Source organism: Eptatretus burgeri, chromosome 3 (assembly GCF_056783735.1).
Source record: "Eptatretus burgeri isolate ZD-2024b chromosome 3, Ebu_testis_v1, whole genome shotgun sequence".
NCBI lineage: Eukaryota > Metazoa > Chordata > Myxini > Myxiniformes > Myxinidae > Eptatretus > Eptatretus burgeri.
Window position 1 is genome coordinate 132,154,362 of NC_140963.1, and position 16,955 is coordinate 132,171,316.

At 42.5% G+C, this 16,955-nt stretch overlaps 1 protein-coding gene across 3 annotated transcripts in view; it reads right to left on the minus strand.

Annotated features, from left to right (window-relative positions):
- Positions 1-8,631: 8,631 nt before the first annotated feature.
- The window catches only part of EIF2B2 (eukaryotic translation initiation factor 2B subunit beta), a 34,711-nt gene continuing 26,387 nt past the window's right edge, over positions 8,632-16,955 (minus strand). For all 3 annotated transcript variants that reach the window (XM_085875637.1, XM_085875635.1, XM_085875636.1), the window contains exons 7-9: positions 10,898-11,035; positions 10,711-10,777; positions 8,632-9,619 (exon numbers count right to left, since the gene is read on the minus strand). In XM_085875637.1, the coding sequence (XP_085731763.1) occupies positions 9,462-9,619; positions 10,711-10,777; positions 10,898-11,035 (363 nt within the window). In that variant the 3' untranslated portion in view covers positions 8,632-9,461. The remainder of the gene's footprint in view (positions 9,620-10,710; positions 10,778-10,897; positions 11,036-16,955) is intronic.

Genomic DNA, 16,955 nt, shown 5'->3' on the forward strand with positions numbered 1-16,955 from the left:
TCCTAGAAAGCGAGATCTTGTGAAGGAGGAAGAAGATGGAGAGGGTATGATGAAATTGAGTCACTTCAAAGCTTGTCCTGTGAGCAATAGATAAAACCTCAGAATGCAGCTTGGTGTGTGGAGAGTATGATGTGGAGCCTAAGCAGCTTGAGGGGACATAATGTGCCAGAAACGGCGTTCCTGTGGAGGAAACGGAGTTGCTTGCCGTTGTTATACCGCGGACACCAGAGAGGACTTACCACTTGTTCTGGATTTCTCAGAAACAGAGCTGCACGTCCTATCGCCACTCCACTGCCCCTCTTCCCCCATCATTTTCTCCCCTATTATATTTGGGCCAGCACAGCCTCGTTGGGTTGTGTTAAGTGAGGAGGGGGGTCATCGACCCCACGCTCTGTACTTTTCTTGTTTTCTCAGTTCTTCTTGTCTTCTTCTCCCAGAATTGACTGATTTCCCTGTGTCTTTTGTGGAAATAAGATTGTACAAGAATACGTGTTCGGGTTAAATCTGCTCTTCTGTGCCTTTTGCCTGTAAATGCTCACTTTCAAATGATTGTGTGTGTGTGTGTGTAAATAAATAATTGTTGGTTGTGGTTTTTTTCAGATCTGTTGGTTGTCCTTTCCTCCATTGATCCGACTCGGTGTGCATGTATAGTTAGACAGGAGGTTGTCAGCCAGCGTACACTCACTATCGCTCACAGAAATCCGAGTGTGTGCTGAGGGCACGAAACTCAGTTAATTTGGTCACCTCCTCAGATAAACACTGTTCGAGTTGACGAGGCTAATTGATGTTTGTGGTTGCTTCACAAGAGGTCTGCCGACCGTGCCAGGTACCAAGAGGTCACGAGTCTTCAACTGCCTCTTATCTCTCTGGGCTATCTCTAATTTTCCTCGGGTGTGTGTGTGCGTGTATGTGTGTGCGATGGTGCCTGTTATTTATAGTTTAATTTAAAATTGTATTAGTTTATTCGAGGTAAATCTGCACTGTCATCTTCTTTGTGAATATTTCATTTCTTTTGTCGCACCCACAAATTATTTGCTTTCCCCTGCTGTACATTTGTGAATAATCCCATGCTGTGCCACATAACTTTCCTTGCTTTGTTAAAACAAATGTGATGTAAGAATGTACCCAGCTCGTTTTTTTTAATTTTTCTCCATTTTGTCCAGCATAGTCTGCACCTTGACATAGCAGGAAGTTATCCCCCAAAATCTGTTTATTAGCCAGTGCGTACTTGGCAGCTCCACTTGGCTGCACATAATACGGTGAGTAAAGCAAGCGCGCATCGAGGGCGTGATTCCCTGATAAGGCGACCACGTATTCCTAGTAAAATGGCAGTCGGACGGAGAGCACTGGTTCACGTGGTCAAATTATTGGCGTCTGCGGTCGATTAGCGACCTGCTGCGAAACGAACTTATTCGTGTCTGACGGCCTGTGAACCGCGGTGAGTCCGCGGAGAAACCAGGGATATCTCCTCCTTCGTTGTACTCCCGCGACCCCAGCGCCACAACAACATATATACCGTGTACGCAGTACCCTCAGAAAGTATTCACACCCCTCGACTTTTGTCACATTTTCTTGTGTTCCAACCTGAACTTAAATTGGATTAAGTTAAATTTTTTGTCACGAATCTACACAAAATACTCCGTAATGACAAAGTAAAAGCATGTTTTTTGAAATTTTTACAAATTTAACTGAAAATGAAAAAATGAAATATCTTGCATCAATCAGTATTCAACCCCTGAGTCAATACTTTGTCGAAGTAGCTTTGGCAGCGATTACAGCTTCGAGTCTTGTTGGGTATGTCTGTATCAGCTTCACACATCTGGATTTGGGGATTTTGTCCCATTCTTCCTTTCAGATTTGCTAAAGCTCTGTCATGTTGGATGGGGAGCGTCAGTGAACAGCGATCTTCAAGTCTTTCCACAGATTCTCAATGGGATTCAACTCTGGGCTTTGGCTGGGCCACTCGAGGACTTTCACGTTCTTGTTCTGAAGCTGTTCTAGTATTGCTTTGGCTGAATGCTTGGAGTCATTGTCCTGTTGAAACATAAATCTTCGCCGCAGTCTAATGTCTTTTGCACTCTGAAGAAGGTTCTCCTCAAGGATTTACACCAGTATTTGGCTCCATTCATTGTTCCCCCTATCTTTGCAAGTCTCCCAGTCCCTGCTACAGAAAAGCATCCCTTTAGCACAATGCTTAAAAGCATCCCATGGCATGATGCTGCCACCACCACGCTTAACGGTAGGGATGATCTTAGATGGGTGATGAGCTGTGCTCAGTTTCCGCCAGATGCAGCACTTTGCATTCAGGCCAGAGTTCAATTTTCGTTTCATCAAACCACTTGATCATTGCCTCATGTTCTGAGTCTTTTGCATGCCTTTTTTAAAAACTCCAGACGTGCTTCTCAGGAGTGGCTTCCGTCTGGCCACTCTCCCATAAAGCCTAGATTTGTGAAGTGCTGCAGAGATTGTTCTCCTTCCGGCAGGTTCTCCAATCTCAGCCAAGGAACTCTGTAGTTCTGTCAGAGTGGTCATTGGGTTATTGCTCACCTCCCTGACCAAAGTCCTTCTTGCCCGATTGCTGAGTCTGATCGGCCAACCAGCTCGAGGAAGAGTCTAGGTACTTCCATATTCTTTCCATGTCCTGATTATGGAGCTCACTGTGCTCTTGGGAACTTTCAACATTCTAGAAATCGTTTTCTACCTTTCCCAAGATCTGTCTCCTCACAATTCTATCTTTGGGTTCTACGGACAGTTCCGTGGGCTTCATGAGAGTTTCTGTTCTGACCTGCACTGTCAACTGTGGGACCTTTTTTCCCGGAAGGTGTGTTTCCTTCTGTTATTGATTCTGTTTATGAATTTGTTTGTAAAATGTGTGAAAAGTTTAGGTTATCTCCAAATTATTTTAGTACATGGAATGATGGGGTTGTGGAAATTTTGGACAGTTCAGGATTAAGTTTTTTTAGTCGTCGAGGTTTGTTTTCCCAGGATAGGTCAAGACCATTGTTGAGTAAGCTTAAAGGTTGTAAGGATATTAAAGATATGCATGAGAAGTATGCTATAGCTCCGGCAGATAAAGCGGCTAATAATTTTGTGGTCGTTTGTAAAAAGTTTTACATGGAGGTTTTATTAAGGGAGTTAGGTATTGATGCAGTTACTTTCACAAGTATAGGAAATAGCACACATGTTCCATGTCAAAGGCTTCTCCAAGACTCAGCTCCTGAGCATCAGGAAATTTTGAGTAATAATTTTTACATGAAATGTAAAGAGGTAAATTTATGTATTCCATGTTTTTTCTGGATTCCTACGCTTCACAAAAACCCGAATGAGTTTGGGTTTTTTGCGGGAGCTAGGCAATCCACTTTTAAACAATTTTCAGTTCTGGTTAACTCAGGTTTATGAGTGGTTTGGGAGCAATTTTGGAAGTATTGTTTCGCAATTAGAAAGAAATCTGGTGTTCACACTTTCTCGAGTATTAGTTCCACTTTCGAGGTTTAAGATAGGAATTTGATTCCTCAATATTGAATCTGTTAATGTTTTTAATTTTTCCACTTTGTATACAAATTTGGATTTAGTACTGGTTTAGGATGCACTCTTTAGTGTTTTTGACAAAGTTTTTAGCTTTTATGAGAAATTTTTATGGATCAGGTTTTTTTTTGTATACCTTGGCAAGGCTCGTATGAGAGCTAACACACAACGCACATCAAGGGGGGCATGAGACAAGAGGGGAGGGAGTGGGAAGGACAAGACAGTGGGGAACAGAGACATTAGGAGATCTGTGGAAGGGAGAGGGATGGGGAATACAAGATGGACATTACAGGGACTTTCAGGAAGGAAAGCAGGGAATTTGAAGGAGGTGGGTTTGGCGTGGATTAACGGGGTAGAAAAGATTGAGGATTTGGATCGGGGATGCCAAGAGGTGGTGAGGAACAGCTGTTTTGAAGACCTGGAGGGAAGAGTGAGATTGAACAGAGTGAGGGAGTTTATTCCAAAGGCGGGGAAAAAGAGGAATGAAAGAGTGAAGGTGAGCAGCGATTCGTGATTTTGGTAGTTTTACCAGAAAGGGGTTGTTGGTGCACCTTGAGCGCCCTGCGGAAATATGGTGGGGACAAATCACAGACAGAGCAGGGGGGCGAGACTGGAGAGGATATTGTAGAAGACAGAAAGACCACCGACCAACCTGCAGTGAGAGTGTGAGAGGCCCAGAGACTCAGCCTCATTGCGGGAGATACCAATGATCCGAAATGCCTTGGTTTCCACAGCGAGAAAGGTGAGAGGCAGGAGCACCAGCCCAGACGGGAGAGCAGTACTCCATCAGGCTGTGGACGAAAGCTTTGTATTTGGTTTGGAGCTCAGGTGAGCCAAGGAAGGACTTTGCACGACGGAGGATTCCCAGTCGGCGACTGGCTTTGGAGGCGAGGTTGGAAATGTGCCTTTCCCAGGAAAGGTCATGGCAGATCGTGAGACCAAGAAGCTTGAATGAAAGGACTTCTTCCAGAGGATTGTTGAGAAAGTAGATGGGGGGGGGGGGGTTCCAAATGGTCTTTTCGGAGAGACATCGTAAGAGTGTGAAATTTGTCAGGATTGAAAGACATGCTCCAAGTGTTGGACCAGTTTGTGATTTTATCCAGATCTGCCGTGAGCGAATAAGCTGCTGCTTGCCGGTCTGAGGGATGACCGATGGTACGGCAGAGGTTGGAGTCATCAAAGAGATAAAGAGGATTTTCCAGAGAGTCAGAGAGATTATTGATGAAAACCAGAAAAAGAACAGGGCCCAGAACGCGACCTTGAGGAACTCCAGCCTGGACAGGAAGAGGGGATGAAAGAACTCCATTTAGGGCCACACGTTGACTGCGACAGGAGAGGAAGTCTGCGAGCCATGAGTGGAGATGGCTTTGGATACCATGGGAAGAGAGTTTGGTGAGTAGTGCAGGGTGCCAGACTGTGTCAAAAGCACCTGATATGTCCAGGGATACGGCTCGGATTTCATGTCCGGCATTGAGGACCTCCATCCATTGTTGGGAGAGCAGAAGCAGCATATCCAGGGTAGAGTGACCTGGTCTGAAACCACATTGATGATTGGAAATGAAGCAGTTGGAGAAGAGGAAGGATTGATGAGTCATTCTTTTCTCGGAAAAAAAATGTGGGATTTAATTGTTTTGACCAACAAAAATTTCAAGATGCCGTTAATTTTATTTTGTTTAACACTTGCGTGGGAAAATATTTCAACAAATAAAAGGGAGTCCAATGGGAGGGAACTGTAGCCCCCTAAGAGTAGGCATTTTCCTTGTTTGTTGTGAGTTTTCATTTGTGCAGAAGTTGATGAAGGAGAATAAGTTAGGCTTCTCTAAAATATTATCCTCTATTTGTCATTGTATTCATGATATTTGTGTGATTAATTATAAGTTTTATTGATCGGCTGATTCATAGGAAATATCCCAAAAAGCCAAAAAGCACATAAGATAAGAGTAGTAATGATGATGATAGTGTTGTGGCCGAACTGGATGTACAAGTTAGAGTTGGAAACAATTGTTTTAATACAAACGTGTATGAGAAAGTTGACTATTTTAGTGTTTCCTGTTGTCTTGTATACATTTCGATCCAGTAATGTACTCGTAAAGATGGGCTACAATGTGTTTTCATCTCAGGTTATTAGATTTGCGAGAATTTGTTCTGTTAAGGATGATTTTTGTGGTTCGTGCTAAAAAGATGTATTCCATCATGTCAGAGAGGGGTTATTATGCTAAGAGTTTGATTCGGTCATGTGAGAAGGTTTTTAGATGTCATTGTAATCTCTTATTTAAGTTTGGTTGGTTTTTGTTTAAACAGGTTCCCGGAGCATAGGAAGTAGTGTTAAATAATAAGAAATAATAATTGATAATATGCTTTAAAATATATATTAATTAATTTAACCAGAAGTGTGTCATTAGTGTTTACTGGAAATGGATCTTCATTATAAATGGAGGGCCTGTGTTTTGATGTGTGTGCTGGTGGATTCCTGTGTACATTCTGTGGAGTTAAGATAAGAAGTGTTAAGGTATTTCTGATGTGGGGGGAGTGGGGGGTGTGTGTGTGTGCTTTTTATTGGTACGTGGTGTTACTGTTTTCTGTAAGAGTGTGTGTGTGTGTGTGTGTGTGTGTGTGTGTGTGTGTGTGTGTGTGTGTGTGTGTGTGTGTGTGTGTGTGTGTGTGTGTGTGTGTGTGTGTGTGTGTGTGTGTGTGTGTGTGTGTTTCTTCCATCCTCCATATCTCTTTCTTTCTTTTTCTTTGTCTATGGAGGGGTGAATCTTACAAATACTTTTTGTGGGGTTCACTTGCCTGTGTCTGGATGGTTTTCAAGGTTGAGGAGTTGCAGCCGAAACTCGAATCCTATCCAAGTTCCTCCTGATGACTGCAGTGCTGTATTTGGTCAATTATATTTGATCACAAGCAAGAAGCCTGTTGATTTTGAGGTCAAAAGGTCACCGTAGGCTAAAGGTCAATAACTTGTCAAATTTCTAAAATCCTCAATTTTCATCCGATTGACTTCAAATTTGAAGACGATTTGCACATTTGGTCATTGAATTGAACCACTAATTATTTTTGAGGTCAAATTTGTTTTAGGGATTTCGCAAGTGTCGTGCTCTGCAAGATGTCTTTCTTGTTCTGTTTGTTTGTATGTCAATCGCCTGGAGGTCACGTATTTATTCCAATCTTCGCAGTGACACAGGCTGGAAGCCTGTTTGAGGTCAACAGGTCAAGGTCACATAAATCGTTAATTTTCAACTGATTCACTTTATTTATGCATATTTATGGACGGATGCAAACTAGAATTAATTTTTTTTTTTTAATTCTTTTTTTTAAGGTTCTGCCCACCTTGGTTTGTGGCAAAGGGAAAAGTACAACGTGGAATTGAAAAAAGACCCACGTGGCAAAGAGAAAACGGTTTCCATGACAACAATTTCACCCCATCATAATCAAATTGGATATTTGTGATTTTATTATTACCAAACCTCAGGAATTTTTAAAGATATCAAAAATGAAACTTGCAGCGCTTATATATGAATGTACGTGTATAAAATCTGGTCAAACTTAGTCAAAGGTCAAGGTCAATGCGATCCAAAACATGTAAAACACTGATTAGGCGGCAATTCGAAAATGTATCGACCAAATTTCTTACGCACAACACTGTTTCCACGACGACCATTGTTCATTTGGATTTCACAAGTATCGTGCGACGCATGACATCTTTCTTGTTTGTAAACATGATCGACAAAAAATTATGGACGGGTTCGGATGAAATTTGGTGGACAGGTTGGGTGTGCGACGAGGACGAATTGATTAGATTTTGGTGAAGATCCGGACGCTAGCGATTCTCCACAGCTCAAGTTGTGGATGGATTCGGACGAAATCTGGTGGACGAGTTGGGTAGGTGAGAAAAACAAAGCCGACTGGATTTTGGTTAAAGGCCGGATCTGCATCCGGACATCAGTGGGATACAAAACGTAAGCTGTTCAGCCTGCCGGAGTCATGTGCCGTACCGCATGCTGTTCTAGTTTAAAGTGCATATCAAGATAAAGGTGGGGTTTCGGGTTCAGGTTAGGTTCCCTTCAAGAGAAAGGTAAACAGGAAAGGAAGGAGGTATTCTTGTAAAATCTGTGCACTTTAGCCCAATCATATATCAGTATTTTTGGCATAGCTTATGAGTTGTGTGGTACAGGTGTGGCAGATATGATGCAATCTCATAAGTTCATTGGTGAAGAAATGCAGTGCAGGATACTTATTGAATACATTTCACCATATAAGGGTTTGAACGCAATCAATAAGTTTGTATTACACTTTTAAGTGACATAATTGAAACAGCAAACCGGTTTAGATTGAATATATTTTTTAACCATCATGTCCCATTAACCTCTTCATCTCTCCTACAATATTCGAATCTGGAGGTGCCACAAGCTTGGAGAGCTGTGCAGCAACCAGGCTTGCATCTGACGTTTCGACCATGGAGCAATCTTCATTTGGTGCTGTGAAGGCATTGTATGGCCTGTGTTTTCCCAAAGCGAGGGGATGGAGACGTTTTCCCCCCAAGGTGGAGTGGAGAGCACGTGATGTAATGAGCAGTTGGTGAGACCCAATTTAGTTTCTACCATTGTGTGTGAAACGGTTTGGTTTGGTGGAGTGATTAACAAGAATTGTTAGTGGCATAATGGTTCGAATGTCCGCTCTGAGTCTGAGAGGTCGGTGGTTTGAACCCGGGCTGAGTCATACCATAGACTTTTTTTTTAAAAAATGGAATGTGCTGCTTCCTTGCTTGATGCTTAGCATTTAAAAGGACAGATGATGAACAAACAACCATAGTTTGATTATAGTGCAGACAACGATAGGCCTAATGGCCTCTGTTGCATTTCCTTCCAAGGAAACTTGTGTTATGTTTATCCCCATACTTTTTGAAGAAAACAAAGGGGGGGGGGTGCTATTGTAATCGGCTCCGTCTGTCCATGTCACGCTTTCTCCTCCGAAACGGTTGGGCAGAAATTCACTGAACCTAGTAATTAAGATCACCATATAGCAAGAATGTGCAAGAACAGCATAATTTGTGGCACTACCCCCTGGGGCAGGGTCGAAAGGTGAAAAATCAAGGAATGCAATTACGGGCACATTCTAAAACATTTTTTAATGAAACTTTGGATATGCAATCAACATTGGGAGAGGCATGAAATATGGAGCGATTTTTTTTTTGGGGGGGGGGGGATTTAACCCCCGGTTCATGCCCCAGTGGGTGGAGACTTCGTGTCACAGGGGTCAAAAAAAAAAACCAACAAAACTGTAAATTTGAAATTGGTCAATCCTAATGAAACGTTAATGTTGCCATCTTTCAACTTTGCTTGAGGTAGGAAGCATGGGGATTTGCAACACACTTTACACTTCACTCTCGTTATGACTCGGGAATCGTTGTGCACGAAGAACCGAATGGAATATTTGAAAGACTGGATCACAATGCAATTTTAAGCCAAACAATTGAAATGCAAAACCAACTTTCATCGTCCCTGTTGACATTGGCTTTTGCCAATGTCAACACATTTTGCTCCACTCTGGGAATTACTATTGGAAACCAGCAGATTTTTTTTCTCTCAACATCCTAGCTATTACAATTTGCCTTTGGTTTTCATTGTAACTGTCAACTTTTTCACAAGAGTAACAAGGAATACAAAACAGTGCACCATGCCTCAATTAAAACACTGGAGGTTTTTGGAAACTATGCTCAAAACTTTCCAGAAAGTGTTTGGAATTGACACTACATAGTTTGTTGTCGGTATGGAGAAGGTCCGAGTTAAAATGTCATGCTAAATCATTACAACTGATCTTTGAACACCTCACAACCAGTTTTAAGTTTTACTTTACGCTGAACCGGATATTCTTCTTTGAAGACAAACTCGCTTCATAACCTAAATACAGCTGGACACGTTTTGCATTTTAAAATTAAATTACAACTCGTGGTCATCCGGATGGTAAAGCTCGCTGAGAAGGCGGTATATGTAGGACAGCGCATTTCCTCCGATGTTAGAGATGAACAGCGTGATGAGCTCAGGAGGAACATAGTCGAACACCGGACAGTGCACGCTCACCTTCGACAATATCTCACCTGCAAGAAACGACGAGCAGTGCTGTTCATAAACCACAGGGGACTGCGTTACTTGTACATTCGGTGTTTTCCTTCACAAGACCCTTTACATCTATATCCACCCTCCAACCCCATATGGACTGGGGTATATTTCTGACAACTTCGATTCACCCCTGCCCGCAGCCCCCCTCGCACCCCCTTTTTCCCCTCAATCGAGAACCCAAATGTGGTCTACCACTCTGGTTGTTTTTGCCTCGACAGCAAAGTAAAACTCATCCTTGTCCTTGAATCTACTGTATTTGTATTTGTAATCATCGCATCCTTCCTTCTTTAAAAACTTGTAGCCTTTTTCCTTGGTTCACTTATTTTTGAAGAATAACTTTACAAGCATCCTTACACCCAACATCTTGTAATAAAAAAATACTAAACGTTCTTAGAACACCTCATTCCACACAGTGTTGAAAAAAAAAGGACATGGGGTGGGGTCTGCGAGTGGCAAAATTGATTGGTCGTGATGACGTAAAATACCGTAATACTTTATCCAAGTACTGCAAAACGAAAGGTTTTTTTTAAAAGTGCTAAGAAGGTGATTTATGTTCTGCACTGTTCAAGTATATCATTCAATTGAAATAAATTTAAGATTTTAAAGGTTTTAGGACAAATGAATTCCAGAAGTTTACCGCCATTGATGCAGCGTCTTTTACGCCACCCTATTTAACACATCACATTAGTTCTTTGGGCCCGTTTCTGTACTTTATATAATGTCCTTAAAAACAGTAAGTTTCCTGCTTGGAATGATTTTTGATTTTGTTTGACTGTCAGGCAGGCAGACAGAATAAGTAAATTATCTCACTCCTCTCTGCACATGTGAAATCGGGACAAATTCAGAGCCAAAAGTACTGTCAAACTTCAGGTTTGTTTTCCGATTCGTGTTAAAAATACAACATTGAATTGAAATCAAGTTGATCCTTGATAATTTGTAGACAGAAGGACAAACAGCCAGACAGACAAAGTGGACCAATTGCTTGGCCCCGCTCATCACTTCGCGCGTGCGGAGTAAAGATAAGAGTACCAAACAGTATTACAGTACATCATACAAGCAAACGAATTACCTTCAGAGAAAGGCAAAACTTCCTGAGGAGATACAAACTTGTAGAAAGCATCATCTTCATGAAGAAACTGCAGGAGGTGGGTGGAGTGGAAAGGAGAGGGAGATGTACTCCACAGCACGGTTGATTGACGTCAAGGCGGTGTGGATTAGACAAACAGCATTTTTGTGTTGAACATGGCGATTCGTACCTGTGGTGTGAGCTTGAACATGGCAGCACACACGACAACAGGAGTAGAATGGTGTTTCGCAGCAAGCGCCAAGGTGTGGGCACCGTTTATAGCTTTTAACCCACCATTTGCTAGCACTGTGTGTGTTCCCAGAATCACCTGCAACAAAGGTAAAGACATGCAGCTAACAGCACACTTGGGAAAAAAAAAACACAAATGGGTAGTCTTAATTATTCTCAAACTAAACATCAGAAGTGGGGGATGGGGGGGGATTACTTCATGCACTGCAAAAATGAGACTTTTCAGCATTTCAACCCATTAACGTCTTCAATTCAACATTTGTAGATAATAGGCTAAACTGGAAAATATAATTTGACATAAATGTGTTTTTGGATATGTCTCCGCCCGCTTTGGATGCGAACCCGCTATTACGTTTGATCTCTATTAAAAGGTCACATGAAAAATTCAGGAAAACTTTTCTTGATATTTGGCAATTAGTTCAACATAATGATAGTAGGCTATAAGGTGACCCAACTGATGAATATAAATGAATATTTAGTTGCTGTTTGACCTATTGAACACAAAAGAATGAATCAGTTCATCTTTGTAATGCAGTCCATACTTATGTCAAGTTTGTTGAAATTCATTCAGTTGTCCACAAGTTATGGTAACAAACAAACCAATAACGGATGAAAGGATATACACACGCACAGATTGACAACCCCACCCCCCCCCCCCCCGATTATAAAGATTGTTCAATAGATAAAATAACGATTATAAAGATTGTTCAAACAATTCAAGAAGTTTAGTGCTACTGAAACAGTTTTATACACCACCTTATACAACATGTCTAAGTACTGCAAAAGTGGAGGCTCTTGGAAGTGCAAACAAGGCGATTTGTGCTCTTCAGTGTTCAAGTATTGTACGTCAATTTAAATAAAATAATTCTGGAACTTCCCGTCGTTTTACCGCCATTGACACAGTGGCTATTACACCACCTTATCTAACGTGTTACATTATCCGTACCTGTTGTTTGTGTCCTCCATGACGTCCTTAAAAACAGTAAGTTTCCTGATTGGAATGGTTTTCAATTTTGTTTTATTTCGAGATAGGCAGAGGACAACAATTATCTCACTCCTCTCTACGTATTTGTGATTGGGACGAATTCAGATTCAAAGTACGGTAAAACAGCAAACTTGTCTTCCGATTCGTGTTCAAAATACAACATTCAATTTAAATAAGTTGTTCCTTGATCATAAACTGACGTTTACAGGACGGACGGACGGACATGAAGCATTTGCTTCACTCCGCTTTTCACTTTGTACCAAAAGGTATTAAAAAAACAACACACACACACACAAACACACAGTTTCAATTTCAGTACAAAACAATCGGTTCGCTTGATTCGAAAATTGTGTAAAACATGTTAGTTTTCAAGAGAAAATGATGAAACAAACAAAAAAAAGAATTAGTGTATTTTTTTGGCGTACAAGTCGATGTGAAGTATAAATCGAACTGGCTATTTTCCCCATTTTTATTTCCTTCATCCAGAGATAAGTTGACTTGGAGTACAATACGAAGCAAAATCAACTCGGGTAGTTATCAAAACTGTTAGTCAGTCAGAACAATCAAGGTGTTTATTCCTCCATATGACACTCACAAACATAGCTAGCTACGGTACTTGCAGGATCGTGAATATGATTTGAACTACTTTGTGGGACATCCTTTCAGATAACTTTTGGAATGTCAACGGTTTTTTTAAACATGATTATCATATCGAGGTACAGTATTTAAAACAAGATAGAGAATAATCATCAGCACTGGCTCATAGCCATTACATTTTGTCACAGTTCACCGCTCCATAATAAACATGAACACCTGACACACATTGTAAAACAAGCACATTTTAATCCATGAAAGAGCTTAATCGCTGAGCACTGTGTTTTAAAATAATAATTATACAATTTATTTCAGAAAATATCATACTTTGCAAAAATTTTTTTTAGGTAATTCAATGTCTTAAACCAACGACAAGTCGATTCCAAACACGGAGTCGAGGCCTGGACTAGAGAGAGAGAGAGAGAGAGAGAGAGAGAGAGAGAGAGAGAGAGAGAGAGAGAGAGAGAAAATGAGAGAGAGAGAGAGAGAGAGAGAGAGAGAGAGATATATATATATATATATATATATATATATATATATATATATATATATATATATATATATATATATATATATATATATATATATATATATATATATATATATATATATATATAGATATATATAGACTTTTACGCCAAAAAATACAGGAAGTTTTAAATTTTACAAAATAAGATATCTGATGTGAGAACACCAAAAGGAAATTACTGCAACAACAAACACACAATCGGTTCAGTTCAGTTGGAGTACACGTTATGGGGTCACGAGGGTAAAGTGAAAACTTTACTGAACACACGAGAGGTTAACAAACAGGACATTCGTTATTGTAAATTGTTCAAATTGTCAAAATACCCTGCACTTATTTAAATGCTCAAAACATGTTACCTTGTGTAAAATATTAGGTTACCTTTTATTTTTGGTTGTTTACCATGTCACATGTATGTGCGGATAAGACTCGGTCAAATATCAGAATATTCGTTTTTAATATGGTGATCCAAGGCTCATGGAGGAACTTATAAATGATGTTACGGTTCTCGGAACCGTGTGCATGCAACATACAGTTGTCCCGAGTTAGTTATGCCATTAGTGTACACGTGCAGATAGACCCCTTCCTTGTGTGTCGTGGGAAGACATGGGGGTGTGTTGCGATGGGCTATAGTTAGGATTAATAAATAATTTTTCCCCTTTTATTTTATTTCCCCTTTTATTTGATCCACGGTACCTTCTTTTTTTTTTTTTTTTGTATACCTTGGTCGAGGCTCGTATGAGAGCGAACACACAACTCACAGCAAGGAGGCATGAGACAAGAGGGGCGTTTGTGGAAGGGACAAAACAGTGGGGAACAGACACATTAGGTGAACTGTGGAAGGGAGAGGGATGGGGATGGGACGGGGAACATGGCGAAGAGAAGATGGACATTTCAGGGACTTTCAGGAAGGAAAGTAGGAGAAATGAAGGAAGTGGGCTTGGGTGGATTATCGGGGGTAGAAAAGATCGAGGATTTGGATGGGGGAAGATAAGAGGTGGTGGTGAACAGCTGTTTTGAAAGCCTGGAGGGAAGAATGGGAAAGAATAGAGTGAGGAAGTTTATTCCAAAGGCGGGAAAAAGAGGAATGAAAGAGTGAAGATGAGCAGTGATTCGTGATTTTGGTAGTTTTACCAGAAGGGGGTTGTTGGCGGACCTTGAGCGCCCTGTGGAAATGTGGTGGGGACAAATCGCAGAGAGAGCAGGGGGGCAAGGCTGGAGAGGAGTCGGTAGAAGACAGAAAGACCACCGACCAACCTGCGGTGATTGAGTGAGAGGCCCAAAGACTCAGCTTCATTGCGGGAGATGCCGATGATCTTAAATGCCCTGGTTTCGACAGCGTGAAGCCGAGAAAGGTGGGAGGCAGGAGCACCAGCCCAGAGGGGAGAGCAGTACTCCATCAGGCTACGGACAAAAGCTTTGTAAGTGGTCAGGAGCTCAAGAGGGCCGAGGAAGGACTTAGCACGACGGAGGATTCCCAGTCGGCGACTGGCTTTTGAGGCGAGGTTGGAAATGTGACTTTCCCAGGAAAGGTCATGGCAGATAGTGAGACCTAGAAGCTTGAAAGAAAAGACTTCTTCCAGAGGATTGTTGAGAAAGTGGATGGGGGGTTTTGTAAACGGTCCTTTCGAAGAGACATAGTGAGAGTGTGAGATTTGTCTGGATTGAAAGACATGTTCCACGTGTTGGACCAGTTTGTGATTTTATCCAGATCTGCAGTGAGTGAAGAAGCTGCTGCTTGCCGGTCTGAGGGATGACAGATGGTACGGCAGAGGGTGGAGTCGTCGGCAAAGAGAAATAGAGGATTTTCCAGAGAGTGCGAGAGATCATTGATGTAAACCAGAAAAGAACAGGGCCCAGAACGCTACCTTGAGGAACTCCAGCCTGCACAGGAAGAGGGGATGAAAGAACTCCATTTAGGGCCACACGTTGACTGCGACAGGAGAGGAAGTCTGCGAGCCATGAGTGGAGATGGCCTTGAATACCATGGGAAGAGAGTTTGGTGAGTAGTGCAGGGTGCCAGACTGTGTCAAAAGCACGTGATATGTCCAGGGATACGGCTCGGATTTCCTGTCTGGCATTGAGGACCTCCATCCATTGATGGGAGAGCAGAAGCAGCATATCTAGGGTAGAGTGACCTGGTCTGAAACCAAATTGATGATTGGAAATCAAGCCATTGGAGAAGAGGAAGGATTTCATATCTGAGGCGATGATGGATTCCATCACCTTGCTGATGATTGGGAGAAGGCTGATTGGTCTGTAGTTATAGGGATCTGTTTTTGCACCTTTTTTATGCAGGGCAGTGATGTTAGCAGATTTCCAAGCAGATGGCAGATGACCTTGGGCAAATGAGAGGGTGAATAGAACAGAGAGAGGGTGAGCAAGAGCAGAAGAGCAGGCTTTGAGGACACGTGGGCTGATGCCGTCTGGACCGGTTGCAGAATCTGACTCGAGGTTTGAAAGCAAGCTCTCCACCTTGTCAGGAGAAAAGGATACAGAGTCCAGGGACAGTTGGGTGCGACTGGGTAAAGTGGGTAGAGATAGTGATGGGTTTAGGACACAAGATTTAGCTGCAAACACCGAGTTTAGACATTCAGCTTTATCACGTGTGGAATCAGCAGTGCGGCCATTTGAGGTAAGGGAGGGGATGGAGGGGGAACATACACCAGAAACAGATTTGATTAAACGCCACCAGGATTTTGAGGAGGGAGAGAGGTTTGAGAGTTCAGACTTGAGATGAGAAAGATGTTGTTTTCTGGCTCTCCTGAGGATAGATACACACTTGTTCCGAGCTTTGTGGAAAGAACTGAGATTGCCCTCAGTTGGGTTTGCTTTCCATGAGGCAAAGGCAAGTTGTTTCAGGACAACTGCCTCGCCACAAGCTTCAGTAAACCAAGGGCGGGAGGAAGGGTAAGACAACTGAACACGAGAGGGGATAAATCTGTGCATGAGGGAGAGCAAGTTTCTTTGAAAGAATTCCCAGGATGAGTTGATGTTTGAGAAAGTAGTGATAGGAGACCAGTCTGTAAGTTTGATGGCTGCTCGGAGACCCTGCCAGTCGGCTTGAGTGAAATGCCAGACTCGACGGCGGTGAGGTGGTTCTCTGATAACAGCCAGAGAGATGTCCACTTTAACAAGGACGTGGTCAGAAGAACCAATTGGAGCGAAGGAAGAGCAGCAGATATTGTCAGGGAAATTTGTCAAAATCAGATCCAGAAGAGATGGAGTACCATTGGTTGAGATCCGGGTCGGGAAGTTGACCGATTGAGTCAGTCCCAATGAGTCGCAGAAAGCTTTTGCTGAGGTGCCATGGCAGGTGAGAGAGGTACCCACACCTAGCCAACTGGCGTGATGACAATTGAAGTCACCACATAAGAGGAAGAGAGAGTTTGGATGAGAAGATAGAAGATGGTCCATGTTTTCGGATAGTGAGGTGTAGATGGAGTCATCACTGTTCGGTGGACGGTACAGTACACATATAAACATGAGGTGGGAGTGGAGGGGAAGCCGAAGCCAGAGGTATTCCTGGGGGTGTGGGGGAGTGAGAGCAGTGCATGGAGAGTGAGGAATAGAGTCTTTGATGAAGAGAGCAACACCTCCACCAGGACGAGGCTCAGGTCTGTCATACCGTAAGAGGGAGTAGCCAGGGAGAGATACTTGGGAGTCAGACACGTCTTGGGAGAGGAAAGTTTCTGTTAGGCAGATAATGTCTGGTTTGTCAGTGGCAACCTGTATGGAAAGATCTGAAAGGTTTGAGCGAAGGCCCCGGATATTTGAGGTCCACACTTTTAATGAAGAGGAAGGGGAGGAGGCTTTGGGTGCAGGAGGTGGAGGGGGAGGGGAGGGTAGGACAAGGGATGAGGGGGGCAGGTAAGGAGGGTCGCTGAAGGAGTG